At 42.6% G+C, this 25,736-nt stretch overlaps 1 protein-coding gene across 2 annotated transcripts; it reads right to left on the bottom strand.

The window, feature by feature from the left end:
• Positions 1 to 16,126: 16,126 nt before the first annotated feature.
• gata5 (GATA binding protein 5) lies at positions 16,127 to 25,061 on the bottom strand. 2 transcript variants are annotated; one of them, XM_027007022.2, is made up of 7 exons: positions 23,211 to 25,061; positions 21,971 to 22,624; positions 19,986 to 20,155; positions 18,816 to 18,941; positions 18,192 to 18,276; positions 17,380 to 17,507; positions 16,127 to 17,055 (listed from the first exon to the last, which is right to left on the bottom strand). In XM_027007022.2, exons 2-7 carry the CDS (start codon positions 22,488 to 22,490, stop codon positions 16,936 to 16,938), a joined length of 1,149 nt encoding a protein of 382 aa, XP_026862823.2. In that variant the 5' UTR covers positions 22,491 to 22,624; positions 23,211 to 25,061; the 3' UTR covers positions 16,127 to 16,935. The 2 variants fall into 2 exon arrangements, with proteins under 2 accessions (XP_026862823.2, XP_026862822.2); XM_027007021.2 differs by having other exon boundaries at positions 18,816 to 18,944; positions 23,211 to 25,059.
• Positions 25,062 to 25,736: the final 675 nt, after the last annotated feature.

The raw sequence follows: 25,736 nt of genomic DNA, 5'->3' as shown, positions 1-25,736 counted from the left end.
GGTATGGCTGGTTTTTGCCAATTATGTTTTAAAAAAATTGTGTGGAAATGTTTTTTCCAGGTTTTCCAGTGAGCTGAGGACCATATAAAAAGAAGGGAAGAAGGGCTCAGCTTAAGGATCATTACAGAAGAGAATGTTGTTGCTAGTGCTTTGGCTTTTGGCTGCTTTTTGATATTGTGATTGCATCAATTTGTGTGTAAGACTTTGGCTTATGGCTTCTTTTGTCCCTTAATGGTTTGGTTGCTGCTCAATATGCATATAATGTCCTGTATATAGTAGTTACACACTGGTGGTAGAGAGTGGGTGCCATTTTGTTTGGGTGTGGATTCATCTCTGTATATGCCAGTATAGTCAGTGTAGTCATTGTATGTTTCTTTTTGTTAGCTTAGTCAGTTATCTCTTTGTTTCTAGTATGGTTTTGTTTGTTGTGTTGGCCTGGACCACTCCTGAAGCTATTGCACAAGTTTCTTGTAAATCTCTGTATCTGAACACCAAAACCCATAAATACACTTGACTTTTGCCATCAACCTGTTTGTCTGGTTTGCATCCTATTACTTATGATTAACGTTGTTGCACTCAAACCCTATGTTACAGCCTCCCAGCCTAGACAGGGTCGTAACAAGATATACACACGCATGCAAGCACACACACAATTTCATGGAAAAAAACCCAAAAAAACCACCTACCTGTCTCACCATAACAAAAGCACCCTATTATTTAGTATGTTTTTCTCTCCAAATTGTAATGCACTTCTTTTTCACAAACTATATAAATGTTCAGTCTCATGTTGTATTATTCATAAAATGTAACACGAGGAGGCTTGGCAGGATGCAAAAACGAGCCATGTAACACACAATGACGTTTATTGAAAGACAACAAAGACAACATAGTGCTTAGGCTAACATGAGGTCAAACACTGACAACATCCACAATTTAAACAAGAGACTTATATACATGCAGAATAACGATACAAAACGAGGAGCAGGTGTGAAACACGGGGAGGGTGTGGCTATACAAAAGAACACACACATACGGAGATGTCTGGGAGGAGGGGCCATACCATGACATAAAAACTCTCAAACTCTGTAACCTAAGCTTTGGTATTTATTATGGCAAATTTGGATATAATAAATAATAAAGCTCACTGAATTGAATTTTTGTATTGAATTTAGCTGAATTCAAATGAACTGAATTGAACTGACGAGAGAGAGAGCGAGAGAGAGAGAGCGAGAGAGAGAGAGAGAGAGAGAGAGAGAGAGAGAGAGAGGGAGGGTACAACTGAAGCAATAGATGAAGTGAATGGATTTTGTAGAGGGCACAGGTTGAACTTTAACCCTGAATCTTCTACAATCCAAGCTCTGCTAGCCTGTTTACCTCCCTTACACTAGTTTCTGCTGGCGGCTCCTGCATCCGTCTCACAGATTCTTTGCTCATTTTTCTCTCGATTTGTATGTATGTGTGTGTGTGTGTTATTGATGACTTAGGCTTACTTTAGAAATAGCTTGAGTTATTTATTGTGCTTAAGTCAAGGCTCCCATACCATCATTGCTGTACACAATATACTCTACACACACACACACACACACACACACACACACACACACAACAGTGAAAGCTGTAAGACTTGATTAGTGCTGAAGAATGTGGTGGCCCATACCTCACATGCATCACCCTCGTCTGGCCCCATTGGCTGTCAGCAGAGGTATTTATCCTCTGGCCAGCCAATGGTGGGCTGTGCCAGTTGAGGTTTCAGCCAATCACAAGTCAAGTAATCTTGACACTTATGGAGATGTTCCTATGTGTTTCTGATCTCCTGACTGGTTGACACAAACCAGAACCCTGTATGGCAAAATAAAGCAATTAGCCAATTACACCACACCAGCCTGTTAGAATGACCACATCGGTGTGTTTTCTTAGCCTTTATCCCCAGCGATAAGACTAGAGAAATGAACAAAGGAGAGAACAGATCATATGTGTGGAGAGAGAGAGAGAGAAGAGTGATGGGTGTGAAGGCTGTGGAGCAGATTAGAATTGTATTCACAGGGAGTCTGTCTTTATTTAGGAGAAGACAAATGAACTGAACTCTGAGTAACTCTCCGACTCAGACAGAGAGAGACATGAGGAGAGTACAGTGATGCATTGAAATACAATGGGGAAAGGGTGTTCAGTATAAATCTAAAACCAGAAGAAAATACAGCTTATGACATAGAGCACTGGGACCGCCATAGCCCATGCTAGGGTTAGAACCTCCATACCACGAAGTGGAATGAGAAACCATGCATCAAAGACAAGCTCATGCAGAAACCATCAAATTAACTTGGACTGTGAATTTAGCTCTGACTTAAAGCCTAGCAAGAACTCTACTGGTTTTGGCTCTTTTTTATTGGCTTTTTTTTTTGCATGCTTTTTTTTCTACGATGCCATACATGTCCATACATACAATTTTAACGCTCCTTGTCATTTTTCACCATTCAGGGTACACCAGACTTTCTCAATGGAAATTCTTCACAAATAAAATATGTAAAAGTGGAACTGATAATGAAATGTGGGAGCCACACATACTTGTGTAAGTGCCCGTGGCATATTGATACTATCAGAGAAGTCTGACCCTCAACAACAGTTCAGCCATGTTTAGCGATGTTCTAATCAAGCCATTAATTGTGTCAGTATTCAGTACAAAGCTTTGCTCCAGTTGTATGACCCCAAGGGAATAGATATGCCCTTTAATTATGAAAAATGTATTGGGACGAGCAGTCTGTTTATATAATCTCACTGTCATCAACATGAGAGCTAATATGATTTGGAGGTAACAGGATTTCCAAAGCTTATCACAAGTGAAATGTTATTTTAATATATTATAAACAATTAAAGCTACAACATATATGCTGCAAAGAGGTACAGTGCGTCTATACATGAGATATAAGTGATGATACTGGGTGAAGGAACTGTTTCTGAGACGGTAAGCAATCAGCTTGGACTGGCAGTATTATTCCTAAGTGTTCAGACATAAACAGCAGCACCACAACAAGAGCGTTGTATGTAATATAACAAATAGGGTGAGGATTATATTATGCAAAAATGCGATTTTATTGGCAGTGGCACAAGCTCAGATGCTCTGATCAAAAGGTCTCATCCAGGCCCTTATACAATTCTACTGCTTAAACAATGCTAATACAACACTCATCACAACCAGCACTGCCATAAATCTTTTCACACAATGAGCCTCTGCACATTTGGGTGGTCTGCTCGCACTCTCACTCTCTCTCTCTCTCTCTCTCTCTCTCTCTCTCTCTCTCTCTCTCTCTCTCTCAAACACACACACACACACACTTACTCTCTTTCTTATTCTCTCCCCTCTCTCTGCCTCTTCCACAGTATCTCTCAAGTGGTCTCAGCCTGATCTGTCCTTCTTCCCCAGTCCTGTTCAGTGATGGTAAAGAAGCCCAACTCCAAAGCAAAATCTCGGAAGCACCCTGCATCTAGGAAGCAGGCCGGATCACTCGCTCCAAGGTCCCCGCTCCGGAGAGCTTGTGCTGAGCCAAGCGTTGCCCCATAGGAGAGTCCCGAATGTCCACCAAAGCTGCTTCAAAACTAATAAACAATTGTCAAAGGAGAGGGAAAGCAGAAAGCTCTTCGGCCATTCTAAAAGCACATCAAAGGGCTCGGACTAAGAGCCGCCTAGATGAGAAACACGGACGACCTCTACAGCATACACACACACACACACACACACACTCGCTAACACACACAAATCACATATGCACCTCACAAATAACGCAACCCAGCATAACTGCAGACATTTGGATGAAAGTATTTCAGAGCTAAGGGGAGAACAATGTCATTTTAATGGGACCAAGCCTTCTCTGAGTGACTGTATAAAGCTTCATAAGGAGGAAATGACATATGTGGTGCCAGATGACAGTGGTCACCTAGTGCAATACGTCTAGCAAGGCCTGCTCTGATGGCAAGGAAAGGCTTCTTTAAGTTCTTCTCTAAACCAGGGGAGAGAGTGGGATGCAGAGAGCACCCCTGCTGTGATGTGTAAGCATGGGACAGAGACAGATGTAGGAGAAAGGAGAGAAATGTAATGGGTTGGATTAAAGAGATAATAACTACATTTTAGAGAATGATAATTTTTGCCATTTCAGTACATAATTTTAACCGTGAGTGCAACTTGTCCTTTTCCAATCAGCATATTTCTCTCTCTCTTTCTCTCAAACACACACACACACACACACACACACACACACACACACACACACACTCTGACCTGGTCTGGGTGCTGTGCTATAGAGGAGCCAGGCTGGCTGAGCCTCAGACACAGGGAGCCAGCCCCCCTATGTGTAATTGTGTGTGTGTTCCTATGTGTGTGTGTTCCTATGTGTGTGTGTTCCTATGTGTGTGTGTGTGTGTGTGTGTGTGTGTGTGTGTGTGTGTGTGTGTGTGTGTGTGTGTGTGTGTGGAGGGGGAGGAGATAAGTAAGCTTCACAGCCCATGACATAAATCACATCAAGACATGACAGTAGGACACTGAGCAGGACCACTGATAAAACCAGGAAGGGGGGCTGAGAGGGAGAGAAAGCAAATGGGGGAGAACAAGGATGGAGGGCAGAAAGAGAACTGGACCAAAAACATCATGAGAGTTTATATGCAAGTGGGCATGAGAGAGAAAGAGAGCGAGAGCGAGAGAGAGAGAGAGAGAGAGAGAGAGAGAGAGAGAGAGAGAGAGAGAGAGAGAGAGAGAGAGAGCGAGAGAGAGCAAGTGGGTGCAACGGAGAAGAGAGAACTCGGGAGTGTGTTTTGAGATTGCGGCCCCTCCACAAAACTGGAGATGATCCAAAGTGCACAGCCTAATTACCAAGTCTATGAATGAATCTCCCTGTTTGCCGCAGCTGTCTACCTACATTTCAGTTGGGTGAAGGAGGATGCACCTCCGGCCATATTTGTGGCGAGATATGATTCACACTGAAGCAAAACGGATGGTTCTGTTCCCACTACAGCTAGAGTCAACAATTTAGATATACCACTTCATGCTCACTTACTGTAATTCGCTCATGGTCATATTTAAAACATGAAAAACGTGAAAAACGGCATGGTTAATGTAATTGGATTCTTACCATCTTTATAAACTTATAATAAGTGTCTGAACTGATAATAGCTTTTCCGCCGTTTTGAGAGGATGTAGTTCTTGATGGCTACAAGCTACACCAAGCTTTAGTCCCAAGTGAATCAACTTTCAGTAAACCATTTGACATCTTCGCTCCATAACTGAACCTAATTGTTTAGCTCAGTACTTGACTCAGGACGAAAACAAACCGTCCGGCTGTGTAACTAAAACCTTTATCGGTGTGCCCGCGGCACGGCGCCATCAATAGCAACACCTCGTTGAGCTGCCGCCGGCCGCGCGGCTAATTTACCGGTGCCCGGATGGTTAAAACACGAGTCATAATTTTGGAAGATTTGAACAGGAAAGGTAAACCAAAATTAGGTGACTGTGTTTTCAGAGAAAATGTATTTTTATACCACAAAAAAAGGAGCGTAAAATGGATACCTGCGCTGAAGCGGGTCTGCATATACAACGCTCTCCATTGCGGTGTGGACCGTTTCAATATGGCGAGTCATTCAGTAGTTGTCAAATAGCCTAATTGAATTGAGAATCGTCCCTCTGCGGCGTTAGCTAGTAATGCTATTAGCTCTGAGACTGGTACAGATACGTTTAGCACTGGGATTACAGGGCAGAAGACATACACATAAATCACAGGACACGCAACGTATTTGATACATGCACTTGTACACAGACATGCACACTCACACAGAAGTAAACTAGGTCTGCGGGTCCCTTTATCTTATTGTTGGACTGTGGGACATAGCTTGTTTTTGAGACTGGAAAAAGGAGCAGATGAAAGCCAGTAGAAGCGTGTGTATTCATGTGTGTATGTGTGTTTTCCTGGCCAGACTTTCAGTCTTGTTGGTGGAGATAGCAACTGGAAAAGGCAGGCTAAGCAAACCCACCAGCAGCCCCATGCAATCTGTAGTCACTGGTACCAGTGCGTACAGCTCACACACACACACACACACACACATTTGGAAATATGCAAATGTAAATGTTAATTAGCTACATAGCTACATGTTCACACTGATGGAGCAGCTATTAGAATCTTACTGAAGGAAGCTACAAAGTATGATGTAAAATTAGGGACACAAGGGCTTTTGTGTGTGTGTGTGTGTGTGTGTGTGTGTGTGTGTGTGTGTGTGTGTGTGTAAAATGTATCTGGCTACAGTGAGGCCTGGTCAGTGGAGTCTGCATGCTGTCAGTGTGAGTGGCTTTATCTTCCCTAAACATTTACTTAACCCTTTGTCTTACAGAGCTCGGGACAATGCGACACAGCCTAAAGAATCCCAATGGGGCCGTGCTCATACACACACACACACACACACACACACACACACACACACACACACACACACACACACACACACAGCCGCTCCACCCTATTCACTACACACTAATGTACCTCACATCACGATGAGAAGTCATAATGCATCAAAGGATCTCCTTCCTTACCCTCTGCAACTACTATTCCTCCTTTGTTTTTCTGTTCTCCATTCTTTCATCCATCCTCTCCTCTCCTCCAGTAAAACTAGTGATTTTTGTTTTGAAATTTGTTATTCTCATCCATCATCCATTCTTACAATACTGATGCCATCAGTGCAGATTAGAAAGAAAACAGCCATCTTCATTAATCCCCACATAGCAAACAACTGAATAAACTTAGTGTAATTAAGTAAAAAGCCCCTCATTTGTTAAGCATTTAATGATGATATTCTGTTTGAATTCTTCAGGCATTTTGCTGTTTTCTCTTCTATAGCAGGATAAGACTGTTTATACCATAAATACCAATGTGTGTGTTATCTATGTGTGTTACAGGAGAATGCTGTAATCTGCCTTTGTCTCTGTGCCCGCATCATCAGGTCTGGGGGTGGGCAAGAAGACCTTATCAAACCTAGCAAACAATGTAACAGAGAAGAAAGAGAGAGAGAGAGAGAGAGAGAGAGAGAGAGAGAGAGAGAGAGAGAGAGAGAGAGAGAGAGAGAGAGAGAGAGAGAGAATGGAGAGAGGCACTAATATCGCAAACAAATTACCCAAAGTCAGACACCTCTCCATCACTCATTATGTCATCATTTTTTTCCAAGCTTCTCATCCTAGCCTGCAGCCCACTGGAGACTGAGTGTCATAGTAAGGTCTTACAATGATGAAGAAAAGGGGACTCGGTGAGCTCATACGTGTGTTTGAAGAAGGGACGTATATATAAAAGAGAAATTGTGTGACTATGAGAAAGCCAAAAATTGAGAGTGAGAGAGGGACAGAGTGAGAGAGGGAGTGAGGGAGAGAGATAGACAGAATGAGAGAGGGAGTGAGAGTGTATGAGAGAGACAGAGAGAGAGGCACAAATGTGGTATTAAAGTACTTCCAGCCCTCTTTCTACTCCCCCACATAATCAAACAAATCACAGTTAAAAATCGCAGGGCTGGATTTGTGGGGCTGGAGTCACCTCTATAAATCTGAAAGGCTTTCGTATACACACACATACGAAGACGCGTGCGCGCACACACACACCCACACACACACCCACACACACACACACACACACACACACACCCACACCCACACACGGTTAGACTTAACCCACCAGAATATTTTTCCCTCTTTCTCTGCTGTGTCTCTTACAGCGTTCTTACAGTAAAATAAATAGGGAGCATCTATCTCCAGAGAGCAGTGAAGGGTCAGTGAACAGGGTTATCCAGAGTGCGTGTTCAGAAGCAGTGAGAAGCAGAATGAGAGCAGGAGAAGATGAGGGAAACTGGGTGTGTTTATGTGTGTGACAGAAAGAGAGGCAGAGGCTCTCAGAGATTAACAGAAGGACAGCGAATAACAGCGTGACGGGCTGGAAAGAGATGGACGGACAGACGGGCAGACGGAGACGGAACGAGAGGAAATCCTGAGCAGAGACTCAGAGGAGGGAATGTGGGGAGAGATAATGGAAGAGAGGAGGAGAAGAGAGAGAAAGAGAGAGAGGAATTCCACATGTGAAGCAGGCCCTTGCCTTTACGACGGCCATGATTATAATTTAGTGTTGCTGTTTCGGGGATGACATCACCAGCAACCCACCAATCAGATGGCATGGAGTCTATAAATTAATGCTCGGGCTAAAGTTCAGATGGCCGGGGTAGGGTTAAAGTTCAAGCCACTCACAAAACCCAGCTAATGGAATGTGATCACGTACAAAAACAACTCACACTGCCTTCAGATAGTTACTGTACTTTAGAAACCTTATGTATAAAGGCTTTCTGGTAGAGAATATTACAGTCCCTTGTTCTGAAGTCTTGGTAGGCTTTGGTGCATTAAACATGCACCACTTGCAGATCAAGAGATGAATCGTAGCTTGTTTAAAGTTACTATGTATTTATAATTATGTAATATGTAATTATGTAAATATGTTATTTAAGTCAGTACGCAGTATGGGCTTCTCAGAGATTAGACCCTAAGACTAAATTTAAGAATTTTCAGTGGTGAATTGCCATTGGTACTGCAATATAAGACTAGGATTTATCCATGTCCACCAAACCAGGATCTAAGTTCTCTTTTTTTGACTAATGGTTGGAGTTAGTTGGTCCTGAAAAACCAGTGGATTTCTAAAAGCCAGTGATGATTCATGCCTGATATCATGTAGAGTGTGCCGTAAAGGCCTTCTTCAGTCTGGAAGACAGAGGTGGGAGGATACTGAGGGCTCAATCAGGAGTGATGAGACAACTAAGGCATGCATGAAAGACAAGCAGAATAGATGTGAGTGTATACGTGTGCGTGTGTGTGCGTGTGCACGTGTGCAATGGGGGGGGGGGGTAGGCCATGCTGTCTCCTGGTCCCTATGGTAGTGTTGGGGGGGAGGGGGTACAGAGAATAGCACCCTGTGGAGCCAGCTCACCACTGCGGTGGTTGCAAACGAGCACCTAAAGCTCAACACTGCTCCCCATCACTCCACACCTCTGCCCGGGAGGCAGCCAGCCAAAGGGGAGCTGTCCTGCTGGTCAACACCACCCTCACCTCCCTACCCACTCAATTAGAGTAGGCGTCAATCAGGTGCCAAAGGCTGGACTGAAGGGTGGAATATTACTGGTGGATTTGTCCTTAAACTAAAAACATACTACCCTAGAACTGGTAATGAAGTTATGAAATATTGAAGTTATCAGTATTAAAAGATTCAGAATTAATCTCAGCAACTTTAAATGTATATCTGTATTTTACGTGAATAACTGGTGAATTAAGCAACGCAGCATTAGTTTTCTGGTTTTCACTGTCTTCTGATGTTCCTCACATCTCCATCCTTCTCCCGCACTTTCTTCATCTTTCCAAAGAGGGCACAGTGATGGAAGGATGTGGGGGTTGAGAAGTTGGGAAAACCTGGACTTGACCCCTGAGTTCTGGGCTCCACCAAGTCTCCTCACAAAGCCTCCCTGATGACAGATGCACGCACGCACGCGCACACACACAAACGCCCACTCACACAAACTCATGTATACCCAAAACAGCAACCTTGGACATGTGAGGAAACATGCAGTGCAGTGACGAGTCTCGTGTGGGGCGACTACAGTACATACGAATTCTACCGAATTTATTGTGTCCACTTCTCCATGGCAAAGCCCACCGAGATCCAGCCGATTTCCCCGAGTGTGAAGGTCGGCAACTGTACCCTGTTTAAAGCACCACCGTAAATGACTCGACCTCTGAAGATTTGCTACAAAAAAAACCCTTCACAATAAAATGAAAGAGAAAAAAAAGTCCCGCTCTCCTTTTCACAATACCCGTTCGCCTCAGGAAAAAAAAGCACGGAATCTGAGGAAAGCATGAATCTTTCCCAGGCTTTCCCACGTTCCCACGGCGACGCTCCGTGCCAGCGCTCAATAAATACCAAATGTGTATAATGTACCTGCTAGGAGCAGGCAATCCGGCAGCCACCGCGCTGGATCTGTGCGCGCTGGTGCGAACTTGTTGAACGGCGCTTAACGACAAGGTGCGAGCCAAATGAAATGTGTGGCTCGTAAATAACGGCTACAGAAACGTGGAGACAGGAGGGGGGGTTCAGTAGGAGGCTATTGATTGTAATTTTCGTTCTGGGTTTTTTTTAATCTGAGTGTCGGTCTGTCTTTCTCGTTTTCTTTCCTTTTCCTTTTGCCCGGTAAGGAAACAATCTAGCTCCAGCCTACGGAAGTCATCGTTCTCGCACGTCTGTAATGTCGTTCACAATGCTGTTTTCCTTTCGTATTTTTGGCATTTTCCCTTCACTTGCTTGATGTTTGTTGTTCTTTTTTCACAATGTGAAAAATAACCCTAAAGAATGGTCAAGTTTGCTGGCCTGCTAATTATAACCATGTGATGCATCATTAATTGCCGCTACAGGAAAGTTACATGACACGCACACACACACACACACACACACACACACACACACACACACACACACACACACACACACACACACACACACACACACATAGAGGACAATCAAGGTGGAGGGAGTAAAATATTTACTCATGGATCGATGCAGTAGGTTAATTGCAGCACAAGCTGAAAACAGAAATGGAACGTGTGTGTGCATGTCTGTCTGTCTGTCTCTCTCTCTCTCTCTCTCTCTCTCTCTTTTTCTCTCTGTACGTGTGTGAGAGGAAATTTGAAAAGATAAGTAAGCTAAGACTAGCCTCATCCCTTTAAACGAAAATAAAAAATTACACTAAGGTCGGCAGATCTTTTGATATGCTTTATAACATATTGAGAATGTATAGCTAGTGATAACATTTGAGCACTTTTCTTAAATCACATGGTGTTGTGTCTGATGGTGTTGAAAACTCACAAAACCAAGTGTGTGTGTGCATTTGTGCATGTGTGTGTATGCATGTGTGTGTGTGCATTTGTGCATGTGTGTGTATGCATGTGTGTGTGCATTTGTGCATGTGTGTGTATGCATGTGTGTGTGTACATTTGTGCATGTGTGTGTATGCATGTGTGTGTGCATTTGTGCATATGTGTGTATGCATGTGTGTGTGTGCATTTGCGTGTGTTTGTGTGTGTTTGTGCATGTGTGTAGGTGTGCATGCAATGTCATTTAGTCAGAATTCTGCATGTGAGTGTACTTTGGTTTATGGTGTTGTGGTTGCACTGGTGCCTTTGCCCTGGACACACCTCGACTGTTGGACAGGCGAGGCTGCTCTTCCACTTCACATGCTCGCGTTCATCCCAGGGTCCTCTAAGAAGCACTGATCAAAGTGCGCACGCATGCACAAACACACACACTCACACACACACACACACACACACACACAGAAATCTGTGTTAACAATATTCTACAGAATAAGTGTTAATTATAGAAATTTCACTCTGTTCAATTATGAAACAAGAAAATGACTATACTTAAAAAATACATTGTAACACATTGCCACATAAAGTAGGCTTTAAGGTTACGTAAATGTCATAATTAGATGTAGTTACACACAGCGATTAATTACTTTGGAGCTGTTGAACGTCACCATTTGTCCCTGTTGGAGCCTAAGGTGTGGGGGCTGCCTTGGAATTGAATAGCAAATCAAAATATAATGGAGATCCTAGGGAGAACCCCCTGGGTCTACTAAAACAACACGTGAGTGTGAGTGAGAGTGTGAGTGTGAGAGAATGTGTGTGTGTGTGTGTGTGTATGTGTGTGTGTGTTGTTTTAACCAGTGAGAGGGCAATAAGCCAGTAACCCAGTGTGTGCTGAGGTTAAATGAGATTTCTGACAGAGAAAGACATGGTTTGCCTATGATTGTCACTGTGCGTGTGTTACTGCTCATGTTTTGGAATTAATGATAGATCAAATATGCATGAAATATATTTATTGAAATCTGTAATGATACGTTATTACCAATAGAAAAACCTGCTAACACATACATCGCTCTAAGCCTTTATCACCTACACTGAGTTGTGTACTCTTCATTACATTCGCAACCTTTCATGGTCATGATCCTTGCTATCTTCGTAAACTGGTCCACGCTTACATGCCATCTCACATCAGAGAGTCCATGACGGCAACCCATCGCAGCGCCACACACCAGTCTGCCCACAATGGCCCTTAAGCCTTTTTCTCTCTAAATCTTTCTACCCTATTTATTTCGCAAAGCATTCTTTGAAAATTGACCTTGGTTGTCAGAATGGTGCTGTATAAATAAAACATATAATGCTGATGGACAAAAAAATCACATACAAAAATTGCACCTTTTGAAACCTTTTCAAAAAATGTCTGGAATTTACCCTCTGTGTCTAAAGTGTTTTCTAAAGTCTTTTTTGGTCTCATCCCCCTCAGCCTGGCAGTTTGCAAACACTTTGTTTTTGAATTAGGCATCCAAGTGACTGAAGTCTGGCACACCATGACTCTAAATCATAAGAGGTTTGAGTAAAACAGAACAGTGCAAAGGTAACACTGCAGTTCTCTACCTCCAGACGTAGAGTATAATGTCAGTAACATCTGTCCCTGTATCCTTCATTTTGCAGCTCTACTGAAGTTCACTCTTGCAACGGGACTGGTTTATCCCACCAAATCCCGCAGTGCAGGTGTCTTACTTCTCTCACCTGCGGGAGTCATTGATAGCTTCCTCAAATAGAGGTTGTGCATGCGTGCATGCAAATAATTAGCCATCCACTGTCTTTAAAGTGAGTGGGGCCCACGTGGGGTGCACTCTGGGAAGTTCTGAAGGTCATTCGGCTGATAGCATGCTGCACATACCAGTGGCCTTGGTGGGCTCTCACCTCCTTCCTGGGACACAGATATGTGAACTCAGCTAAAAAGGTCTGCTTGTCTTTTCTTGATCTCCTTAGCCTCTGTACAGCTGACTTAGGACATTTTTGCTAGATGAAACCCCCCCACCCCCTGACACACACACACACACACACACACACACACACACACACACACACACACACACACACACACACACACACACACACACACACACACTCACACTCAAACATATATGCATACTTTCAGGTGGAAGTCACTTTCCCTGTCTGGTAAATGGCAGTTTTCTGCTAGGTCTCAGTCCTGGTACACATCTCTTTCTGTGGTTATGTAACCTTGCATAGTCTGGCTTCGCTGGCATGGTGTTCTTCTGGTGTCCAGCATGAACTTATCTGTATCTTTGACAGTATCAATAAGCAGCATATAACTAGACAGTTTGCCCAGTTTACAGCAATGTATGTATGTAACTGGATGGTAACATCAGTTTTTGTTGTTCTGATTCTAAAATGATACAATGACTAGGAGACTGAAGTACAGAACATTATCATTCATTCAAGGATATGACTACCTATACTGGATTAACCATAACTGGATCTCAGCTCTCCATTTGTATATAATCAATGTATTTTAACGGACCACATATCACCATCCAATAACTTGTGGACCTGACTGTATTATAAACATTAAAGCAGATGCATTTGAAATGCACAGAATCTACATTCTCTGCTGAAGCCTTGTGCTAGTTCTGGTCCCAGTGTCGTGTTGACTTGAGGCATGTGATGAACGTGTCAGACATGAGATCATCAGTGATCATCCGCAGGGAACCGCGGTATGTATGATGGTATCAAGTGTGTGTGTGTGTGTGTGTGTTTGGTACCTTCGGATGAAAGAGGGGGCTGAGGAGGGTGGTGATAAGGGTCAGGTTTATCTCTCCAGTCTGGGGCCTGGGCCACTCCACTTCACCCCAGTGCACGCAGCCTTCCCACAATCCCCTGCTCTGGGCGCCGGCAGCAAGCTATGTGCTGTCCAATTACTATAAGTTTCCACTGTCTGTAGATAAAAACATAGCTTCACACAGTCATGGAACATGTTAGCTCTACATGGGTGTGCACAAAAGTACATAACCGCAAATAAAACAACCTCTTGTTTTTTCTTGTCTTTCTCTCTGTCTCTCCCTTGCTTGCTTTCTCAAACACACACACACACACACACACACACACACACACACACACACACACACACACACACACACACACACACACACACACACACACACACACACACACACACACACACACACACACACACACAAAGTTCCTTCAAGTGCCCTGTCAGCCAGAAGGATGGATCGGGCCCAGGAGATATAGCTGCAGGGACAACACGCGGAAGCTTTGATTTAAAGGCTGAATATTAGCTAAATAAATGCACCATGTTACCCCCCACCACCCCCATCCACCTCAGCCCTACATAACTTCCCCTGGGTCAGGATTGCTTGAGCCATGTTTAAAACACAATATCCTGTTTTCTGTCACAGAGAGAAAGAGAAAAAAGAGAGAAAGAGAGAGAGAGAGAGAGAGAGAGAGAGAGATAGAGAGAGAAAGAGAGAGAGAGAGAGAGAGAGAGAGAGAGAGAGGGCAAATGACTGAAGGAGGAGACATGGACAGTGACCCTGGGAAAAATCCATCTCTGCCAAGGAAAGGCTATCACTCACAGAAAAGAGAGAGAAAGAGAGATGGGAGTGGAAGAAGGAAAGGGATTGAAAAAAATATGAAATGATCATAACCTTGACTCAGCACAGCCCTCCATCTTGTTGTGTTTAGTCACCAGAGCCTTCGGTGTGACCTCTACAATAAAATGTGTCACAAGCAGCTTCATGTAAGGCTAGAAACCGTCATTATACTCTCAGTCATTAGAGTATCACAGAACACACACAAATATGCCACTCTGAAAGAGACCATCCAAAGCACTCGTTTCAAATACTCGAGAACAAGTACATTCACAGATAAGAGGGGATCATGACTGGATATCCTTGTGACCTCCCTCTTCCCCAAACACCACACACACACAGACACACACACACACACATACACACAACCCCCCCCCCGAGCCAGAGCACAAAGACTCACGGTCCTCCAGTTTTTACTGCGTGGCGCTCCTAATTCGTGGCACTTAGCGAGAGACAATGGAGAGCAAACGTGGGCACGAGAGCCGTGGGGCCCTTTGAAGCTGTGCGTACACAAGGACAATGGATGCTGCATGCAGGACCCCTGCACCCCAGTGTGAGAGGAGGACACAGTAGAGCAGGGTCTGAGCTGCCAGCTTCCAGGGGCCAATGGGGCCAGCAGCCTGACCTGGCGGGAAGCATGCGACGGTCTGGGTGCCGCCAGAATGGCCGTCCGGGGACAGCGAAGGGTGCAGCTGAGGCTGCGCTTGACACCTGTCAAGCTGGGACATAACGGGAGTCTGCTGACTGGTGTCACTTTGCACAATGGACTCAGTCTCCAAAGTCATAGTATAACAGAGGCGATGGCAAAAGGGTTTAGCACTGCACACACTCTCTCTGACTTCAGAGGCCCATGCCTCACTGCCGTAGTAACAGAAACCATGACAGCAGCTGATAAGAAAGGCTAATTTGGCCAATAGCAATAAAGGTGGGTGTGCGGAGCCTCCCTGTCGCCATGGGGCTGTAAAGCAGGGCGGGCTGCGTGCCCTGGAGCAAACGCGTGCCAGCCTGGCCCAGACCCTCAGCACCATAAAGCCAAGTTGGAACGCAACCTTTGATCGCCAACATGAGAGAGGGAGAAAGAGAGATACCCTGAGCTCCAGTTGATCACACAAACAAATTGGAGCTTTCCGTGCAAATGTTTGTATGGTCAGAGGTGATGGAGGGCAAAACAGCAATTAAAATACATTTTCTTTCATTCTTTTTTTTTTGCTGGAATAAATTATTCTTGAGGCCTTATGGTTTCAACTACTAAAGAAATGCCCACCTTTTGTTAAATGCCATGGAGATAATAATACTGGTCACTCTAATAGCTGTGTTTGTAATCACTGTAGATAAGTTTAAACAGCTACAGAAAGACAACAATGTAAAGAACTAATGTCAGCATATATGAATCTTACAATATGATACAATTATTTTTTTCTGTATTTGGATTTTTTTTTATAGCTTTCTGTTCTGTCTATATGTGCTTATTACTTGTTTGTTTTGTATATTGTTTTAATTAATGTCTTAACATCTTAATGAATGATGAAAAGACCATGAATTTGGCATCATAAATAATAACGAAAAACAGGGACACAGCTTATTTGATACAGTTTTATATTCCAATTAAACAATTATATAATTCCCTTACATATCAACAAAATACAGTAAAATAAAATTAGGATTAATATATTTGGACAAAACAAAATCTTAAAAATAATTAAACGTTTCAAAAGTCTCTTAACTTTTTGTCATTGCACTTGAGGTTACCGGACAAATCACTAATAGCACTTCGAATGATTAGAGGCAATAAGGAAACTTTAAACAGTCTAAAAAAGGCAGGTGTCATCAAATGTCCCCAAAGTCATTATGACCATAAAAATATATATATATATATATATATATATGTGTGTTTGTATATAAATCACTGGATAGCTTAATGTGTCCAGGCTGTTCATATCTCAACATAAATAAGCATAAGACAGTCATCTGTTGAGGAATTAAATGTTTAGAAGTTTCCAAAAAACAAAAAAACAAAAAAAAACCTGTGCATTTTTACTTATTTATTTTTACTTTTATGGTCCTCCGATTGTTGGTATAAAAAGCGCTGCGACAGTTTGCTGAGTTGTCACTTGCTTTATCTCTGTGAAACGCCACCGATGTGAACTCGTATGACATCGCATACAGACACACGGCGCACTACAACAAAATGCACCGCAGCACTGGGTACACTCTGGACAAACTCTCAGTCCATACGCGCCCGTCGAGGGGCAGTAACGGCGGGGCTCTGTTTTTGTACGTCAAAGGCGGCGATGGGATAGGTAGTTCTCGTCAAAAGTCTTTTGCTAGATTGCACTTGGGATGATTTTTTAAATTGTTTCTTTCTTTGTCTGTTTATGTATGACTGTGTCACGCTTGCGTTAAGGCACACCAGGAGTTCTGTGGTCCGATGGACGTGGGGGAGAAGGCGTAGTCCTCATATTTGATGTCTGCAGGGCCAGAGCTTGTGCTGCCGAGGTGTGTCGAGGCCTGAAAAAGGCAGAAATGCGAAGCACGGCTTATGATGCGTTGGTAGAACCACTGAAGGTTTACTGCAAGTTTTACTTCCAAATTTGACTACAGACTGCTTTGGACAAACTCCAGACACACTTATACAGATTTATTTTATTTTATGATACAGATGCAGTAAGAAATAGTATCAGCAGAATGGCCTGTAACAGTCCTTAATGTGAAAAAAAAAACCTTGATTCAATGGGTGTGGTCCAGTCTTTTTTTGTGTATGTTGTTATTAATAGGCGCTAATGTGATTACAGATTAGTTCTAATGGGGCTGTTGGACAGTAAAACTGGGTACCTGTGTGACTGAGACAACCGTCTGACCAGCGTATGGTGAGGCTGCAATGCTGGGTTCACTCTTTATTGTGGAAGCATTCTCTGAAATGGGCTGGGAAGTGGGAGAGGTAGTGCCTGACACGGAAGAACCTATAGCACCAAGGGGGGAAAAAAACCAAAAAACAAAACACAACAAAATGAAGTCGTTGGCTGCTTTCACAAAATTACTCACCATTCACAGTTAAAAAAAAAAAAAAAACATCAGATATTTGTTAATGGTCAGACACTGCTGTGTGCGCACTATTCCACTCCCAAACCAAAAAACTAGACGTAGATACTGGAAAGAGATATAGTGGTACAGGTGGTGTTGTCTCACTCATTTTAGCCTCCCCCTTTTTTCTGTTTCGGTCCACATTTCTCCCCACATTCTCTTCGCATGGCCTCTCCCTTTTTTATCCCCTTCTCTTGTCGTTCGCGTGTCCCCCCCGCCCCATCTTTAGTGTCGTCCATGAACGAATCCACCACCTCCGGTGGTGCCACTTTTACTCAAGCAGCGTCTCCGAGTGTCAAAATGTTCATCATGTCATTGCACCATGTCCGGGTGGCCGACACTTCAATCTAACTATTTTAGTGTGAAAGTGGTTATTAAAAAAACCCACTAGTGTAAAATGTAAACATTTACAAGAGAAGATAGGACTGCACACTAAAGCACACACGTGCACATGCAGTGTGCCAAAAGCAAGGTCCTCACGATCAAACTGAAGATTTCCCAGCATTCATGCTGCGCAACAGGGCGGTGGGCCGTAGCCATGGGAAGCAGGCAGCATTTCTTACCTGACGAGGTCTTGGTTTTGGGCATCTTGGGTTTGCGTTTCCTTGTCTGAATGCTCTCTTTCTTCATGGCTAGTGGTCTAGGTACCTAAGGGACAACAAGAAGATGGATATGGCCCTTTGAGAACATTTAGTTTGATGTTTAAATGTGAAGGAGATCAAAGTGACATTTAAATTGCACCACCTATGTGAGATTACACTATTCTGTTTGCTAGGCTAAATAAACCTGAAATGGTTTAGCCACTCTTCCGGGGGAAATGAAGTGGCTCTATCGGTTCATTTTAGACATGCTTATAATGGTAGCTTGGAGGAGGTTGGAGTCCAGGTTTTGCTGTTCCAGTACATTCTCTATGAGTGACTTAATCCTGAGAAACTCGTGCACAAGCCCAGAACTCATTCAACGATGGGATTTCTTCACAAATGCTGGAAACGTAGCGTTACGTTAACAGATCTGCATGTCTCCCCCTTTTTACCAAAATGGAATTTGAGTTTACTGATGCAGTTCCGATCTTACCCATCACACACACACACACACACACACACACACACACACACACACACACACACACACACACTTGCTGTGCCACACTATGCCAACCACAGCGCATAAAGTCCTACAGCACTAACCCCATGAAGCTTCATGTAGAGGCCGCAGGCGTTGCATACGGGCTCTCCCTCCGCGTTCCTCCGCCATAGCGTCGTGGTGCTAGTGTGGCAGTTAGTACAACACAAACCGGCTCGCCGAGACGTCGTCTGCTGCAGACACACCCAAGACAGGAGGGGTTAATACAGACCGCAAAAAACTGGCAAGGTCTGTTCATGTAGAGGCCGACGATAATTGTGCGTAAGAAAACGATGCCGAGCGCAATCTTGGAACCAAATAGCAACGAATAATTGGGATAAGTGCCAAGCTAACAAGCTAAACAGTGCCGTTCACAAGTGTTTGCGTTGCTAAATTATTCCATGGAATTCTGACACCCCGAATATCATTTGCTTGTGCTAAGTACGGCTCCCACGAATAATTAGCAAAAATGAAATTGGGTGCTCTGGAGTTTGAGTAGCGGACGGCTGATTCCTTTCATCTTAAGTAACAAGTAATTGCACGCGTACAAGTAACGCCAAATGTGGCAAGGTTAATTTCCTTTCTCGTTTAAGCACGTTTTCAAGTGTGGGAAACGAATGAAGGTCTACTTTCGTGGATTTTGGAATTGCAATCATAATAGGTGTGTGCAGTTAGCTCTGTGCAGTGTGTCAGCACTAAGATAGCCTGAGACAGTAGCAGCTTCGCAAAACTTTGCGTCCGTTCTAAAAACGGAGCGACCCAAGGACAAGGCCAAAGAACGGCAAATAAAAACAGAAATGGAGAGGGTGTGCTAATTCACAGCAGCTGTGAGGAGGGGGGGGGGGGGGGAGAGAGAGACTGACTGACTGACTCTTGGGAAACTAGACAGCAGTGAAGGTCTCGCTAACTATAATGACCTTCTGTTGGAATTGGCTGAGATAACCTCTCCTTCTCTTCCTTTCTCCCCACAGTTTTTACCTTCCTCACTAAGTATTGTCTGTTTTATTTAAAAAAATTATAAAGATCGCGCCCTCCAATTGTGTTTGTTATTAGTCTCTGCCCTCAACAGTTCTTGTTTTTGCGAATGGGAAAAGTGTGAACATTACACGTGTTCATTGAATTTGTATCTAAATGTACATTTTCCAGTCGAAACATATTTGTAAAGAGTTGCCGTTGTATTACCTCTGGATAGATTATTCGAATGATTAATGATTAATGATAAATAAGCCTCTTACCAGACGTTTTTGGGGTTTGATGAGAGGACGGTTGATTCCGTTCATCTTGTGATAGAGGCCACACGCGTTACACAGGTAATGACCGGTTCCGTCTCGCCTCCATAGTGGGGTAGAGATAGAACCGCAGTTCACACACTCGCGGCCTTCGCCAGGCAGCTCCTCGAGCATGTCTGAAAAGAGGAAAAATATCAACTCTTCGTTTTATTCTGCTCTAGATTAGTTTCACAGCCGTTAATAAAAGGAGAAGTCATAAAAGAATCGTGCTACTTCATAATGGTTTTAAGATAAATTTACCCTTTTTTTCTATAATATAAAACACCGGAACAAGTGACCTATTAACTACAATAACACTGGACCAAATTACCTGTTTGATATAGCTAGTAAATGTAACGATGATTTATCTTTGTTGTGGTGCTGTAAAAATATGAATAATTGTATTGCACAAATAAGCACAACATTCTGTAAATATGGAAAGGTGTTTATCGAGGACCATTGTATATATTAATATTGTGATTGTTATGTTTTGGGGGGGTTTTTTTTTGGGGGGGGGGGGGTGAAATCATTATTGTTTATCAGAAATTATTTTAATAACCATCCAAGGTTAGAAAAATAACGTGATAGCACTGGCGCGTGATGAATGCGTGCCTTGGCATCACCGAGGTGGAGTATCGGGCGCACGCGGGCGATGAGAGGGAAGACGAGACAGAATGCAGAATGTATCAATAAGGCAACACTCGGGGTCACTGAAGTGCCTATTAGGGCGTCTGCCAGGGCACGGGCCTTAGACGGCTGGAATGTCAATGGGGTTCTTATCAGTGTTAAAGATCCAGGGGTCCCCAATCAATCAAGCGACTGACACGCGACGCCCTCCTAAAATTAATCGCTGTAATTCTAAATTCCAACGGAATGATTAGAGTTGCAGCATATTATTATTATTATTATTATTATTATTATTATTATACGCCATAACGTTGCTATCTGAAAAATACAATCATTCGTTCGAGGTCTAATTTAATTCCTGGGTTTTCTTTGTTGTTTTTTGCAAAAAGAAGCATTGCAAAACTGTACTAGTTACACGTGAAACTTAATATGGAAAATTTATACGTTAATAGATAACATTACCTCAAAATATATGAGGCCAGCAGCCTGTTATGACAAGTTGTGCATTAAATTAAATAACAGCCACATCTTTTAGCAAGAAAAAAAGCACAAATGTAGATTCCAGTGTATTTTCACTGGAGCTAAGTGGTGTGACTGCTTTTTGTGTATCAGACAATGATTCGTTAATTGCCTGTTTAGGTAACTCTAAATAAGGTAACAATAGCATTAAAGCTATTGTTTCGCAGCACTCAGAAGCCTGCATTTTAAGCCCTTTCATCAATTCACACACTAACGACGCTGAGAAGTTACATTTGCATCAATAGTGTATTAGGAGTACCGTCTATTTAAGCATGTGTATTAATTCTAGCTTTGATAGAAAAGAATGCTTTTGCCATAACAATGTAACATTATCAGACTGGCACACAATGAGTGGACTTCTTGTGAGTATTTAGCCAAAGAGAAAGTTCAAACCTAATCCCTAGGCTGCAGTTAAATTACTTTAAACACCTCTGCTATAAATTGTGAGATTATAGTATCAAACGAGACTCCTCCCTTCCATTCCAACCATTTTTCCCTGTGGACTTGAAAGAAGGATTTAATCATCACATTAAAGAACTTCGCTAATGGTAGCCAATTTGTTGCTTTTGCACTATAAACTCGTAATAGGATTCAAGATTTTGAAATACCTACGTTCTTATGTTATTTTTTTTAAAATGAAAAGTATATCATATATATCTGTGAAGTCCATGTCTGAACGTCTGAAACTTGCACTTAATTTTTCTTTTGTGGGGGAAAAAACAAAAAAAACCCCCCAAAAAAACCGGAATGATCTATTTATTAGAGGCTCTTTTAAATTCTGGGATTTAGACCACATAGATACGCACCTAGACTGGACCGTCTTCCCGTCAAAGCTCCTTGTCGCCCTTGAAGACTGATCATGCCACCATCGAAATGGCCGGGAGTCCAGGAGGTAGCCATGTCCGGACTCATATAGGCAGCGTAAGGACTGGAGTAGGAGCCGCTGACGGAGCGTACCAAGGCCCCTCCGTACTGATCAGCGCGTCCACTGTTGCCCAACACGAGCGGATTCTGGTAGGCTGCGTCCCTACCGGTGCTGCTGCTTACGGGCGGACTGTGCGTATAAGAGAACCCGGGAGGGGGATGTGGACTGCCCGGATTGAACGAAGCGCTGTCTGTGCCAGTTTGGGGCCAGGCGTGGTGGTTTCCAAGGCCGTGCGTCTGATGGGTGGATTCGCATGTTTGTAGGTAAGGCAGCGTTTGCAGCATAGCAGGTACGCGTGTGGTGGGCACATATACAGGTGAACTTGCCGACGGATGCATGTAGTTCCCGGTATCGTGCGCGTAAGGGGAGGGGTTGGAGGATAAGGCCAAACTTGAATACATTCTGAGCACAAAAATCTAAACTCTCCGTAGGAAGAAAAGCAAAAAAAAATCTCAGTGCAATTATCAGTGAAAGTGAAGTTTCGTGCCAAATCTTCCGTTCAGTAGGTTCTTGAACACCCGTCTCGAACACCTTCCTGATGACAAATGGAGAGAAGAATGAAACCATGTTCTCCATATTTCATATGTCCCAAAAGAGATCGTATTTAACGAAATTTTAAAAAAATGATCCGAATCTGCTTTGTGGCGGTTTCTAGGTTGTTCATAATAAGCAGGGCCACATGCCGAGTTATCTGTTATTTCACCTCCGTTACGTAAGTTAGAGGTTATTTCCAAATGGGGAGATAAATATAAGGATTATACCATCGCGAGTTTAAAGGAATCCCCGGGCATATCTAAAATAATCTAAGACAAATTACAGACTTAACCTTTCGATTATTTTATCTGCAGCATTTTGATTGATAGGCTATGAAAACGACATTAATGGGCCCTCGTATCTTTGTGTGAAGACATTAAGAATTATCCAGCTATTCCAAAAGTCTCCAATCGTGTCACCGAAAGACAGTCGAAGGGACCGAATCAAAAGCATTACAGATAACCAAATCGGAACGATATCTCTGATATATATTTTATCATTGGAAACGCAGATCACATAAAACGTTGATAGCTGTATGCACAATGCTAATACAATTTCATCCAAGAGCTCTCGTTGTATTATCTCACCAGATAAGGACGGTCGGTGATAAAGTTAGTATCCCTGTTTTTCAAGTGACTTGATTGAGGAGCAGCTCCAATGAAGGTTCCCCTTCTCTATGGTCTCTTCTTAGTCCAAGGAAAGATATCGTTAAGACCGCAGAAATCTACCAAAGGCATACGTTAAAAGGCAAAGCTACGCGTTTTCCTTGTGTGCTGCGACTTGTCACTGTGCCTACTCGGTATCAGAAAATAGCCGTGGAGGCTGATAATGCCTCATATAACTGTTCTCTGATTCGGTCTTTACTTTACTTCGAGTTATTTGTAAGAGCGGGACCACGTGACGCACTCCAAAGGTAGGACCCGTGGAGGAGGAGAGGCGGACTGCAGGAAGAAGGGATGGGACGGAGGGGGTATAGGAGTGAGTGTGGTGGGGAGGAGGGGGTATGACCAACTGCGCTCGGAGTCTACCTGGGAGACCTGCCTTTGCTTGAAATGTTTCTAACTTTGGTTTTAGTATAAGACAAAGATAACGTTTAGAAAATCTGATTAATCGGATAATTTTACAGGACTAAATTCCACGCTTTAAAAAAAAAGACGCGGTGTAACACCCGTGTTTTAAATGTACTGGGGAAATCAAGAATATTTTCTGAGTTTTCCTGCAACCACAGTTTACTTAAAGTAAAATGGATTAATTTGCGCACTGCCGATTCTATTATGATGTCAGGAGTATGGTTTACATGTCTTGTAAAATAAAAACATCGCAGTAAAATAATCTGGGCTTTTGAATGAGAGACACAGGATAGATTTTATGGCCAGTTAAATCTGGATGAGTTCACTATAAATGCACCAGACAGATAAGAGAGACGAGCAGAAGCTTAGCATGAAAAAGCAACAATAATCACTAAGATCTTCATACTCCGTGGGAAATATTGTTATCTTAGAAGTACACTGTTTGAGGTGTAACTTTGAAAAAAACGTTAATAATTGTGATGGCGATATAGATATAAATGAAAAAAAAATGCACACACACTGTTGTTCGTTGGTATTGATATATTAACTGAACCCGGATTAAATTGAAGATGGTTATCTTAGATTAAGATTGATGTTTTACATGGGATATATTTAAATGGGCGCTTGTCATATTTTATTCTTTGAAGAAAAAAATGCGAATAACGTGAGCTTTCTTTCGGGCTCTTATACAAGTGGGAGAGGTTATCGATATTTTCGACCGCAACGAGATGGTTAAATAACACTGTGGTCTGTAAACTTGCCGCGCGCTAAGCGCTTTGAGAGGGCAATTGACCAAACAGTGTCTGCCCGGCACTGCCATCGAGTGTTTGATCATTGGGAGGCCAAAACAATCTGCGAGTTTAGGCCACAGTTAATATTCAACACTTCTTTTAATCAAGGACGCGTTTTGCCAACGACTCAATCACCACAGACATGCCAAACTCTAAGACCTTACTCACGTTGAAAAACAAAGCTTGATTGTTGAAAGATTAATCAGAACTGTCATCTATTATTATATACATTCAGGATACACGTTTCTTAAAATATGAACTGGTGCACACAATCATTGGCCAGTTATAAACATTGAAGGGATTTCCAAGGCAATATACCTACACTATAAAAGCGTGCACTAATTCCAGACATATGCAGAGATATAGCCTACAGATATAGATGGGGTAAATATAGCATAATAGTTTTTAACGGGAAAAAGTAAACATATTAAAAATGTAGGAGCTAAAACAAATGATATCAAAGAACAATTTAGTTACCCGTCCTACAAAAATACCAGATATCACGACAAGCTAGCAAAACAGAGGAAGAACCCGAATGAAAGATCCGGAAACGAACAGAAAATTCTGTGAATTCTTTTTCTTTGTCTAGGGTAATGCAGTTAGGTGTGTGTGTGTGTGTGTGTGTGTGTGTGTGTGTGTGTGTGTGTGTGTGTGTGTGTGTGTAAAAGTAAGGGGGTGTTATAGAAATATGAGAATATGTGCGTGCATTTATTTGGTATTGGGTATAAATATTGTTAAACCGGGAAAAATCTTACAGAATCTTGTGAAAAATGTAATTCAAATTGGGATGATGGAGCACTTCACTGCAAATTTTCCCAGCGTTCGCCGATGTTGAGATTAATAACGTCACTCTTTGAACCAACACAACGGGCTACGACAGATTTCTATTTGTTTGTAATTAATGTATTTATTTGCCAAATCAGACAAAAAGATAGGTCTAATAACAATTATAGTGAAATCGAATTTTAAGACCGTTATTCAAATGATTTTAGGAGCAGATCAATAAATTATCATTAAACAGTTACTCTATCTTCTCAGTACACAAAACTGTGAATCATAATTCTCTGGCTGTTAAGATAAAGATATAAAGATATGTCATATTAAGTTGGCGATAAGACACAACATGTGCCTTATAGCTTGACTGGAGACTAATGAAATCAATGCAAGTGAAATAAATTCACTGTGGTAACAACTAGTGCTAAATAAATTGTGAAATTGAAATTATGTACTTGGTGTGAAACGTCGGTTAATT

Source organism: Electrophorus electricus, chromosome 24 (assembly GCF_013358815.1).
Source record: "Electrophorus electricus isolate fEleEle1 chromosome 24, fEleEle1.pri, whole genome shotgun sequence".
NCBI classification, from domain to species: domain Eukaryota; kingdom Metazoa; phylum Chordata; class Actinopteri; order Gymnotiformes; family Gymnotidae; genus Electrophorus; species Electrophorus electricus.
This window is presented reverse-complemented; position numbering and strand designations above follow the sequence as displayed.

Excerpts from the sequence above, each read along its gene's own strand:
- gata5 (XM_027007021.2), bottom strand. The coding sequence starts at position 22,490 with ATGTATTCAAGTTTGGCCTTATCCTCCAACCCCTCCCCTTACGCGCAC. Across the intron at positions 20,156-21,970 it reads GGGAAGACGGTCCAGTCTAG|ACATGCTCGAGGAGCTGCCT; the intron begins GTGCGTATCTAT and ends TCCTCTTTTCAG. Across the intron at positions 18,945-19,985 it reads TCAAACCCCAAAAACGTCTG|CAGACGACGTCTCGGCGAGC; the intron begins GTAAGAGGCTTA and ends GTGTGTCTGCAG.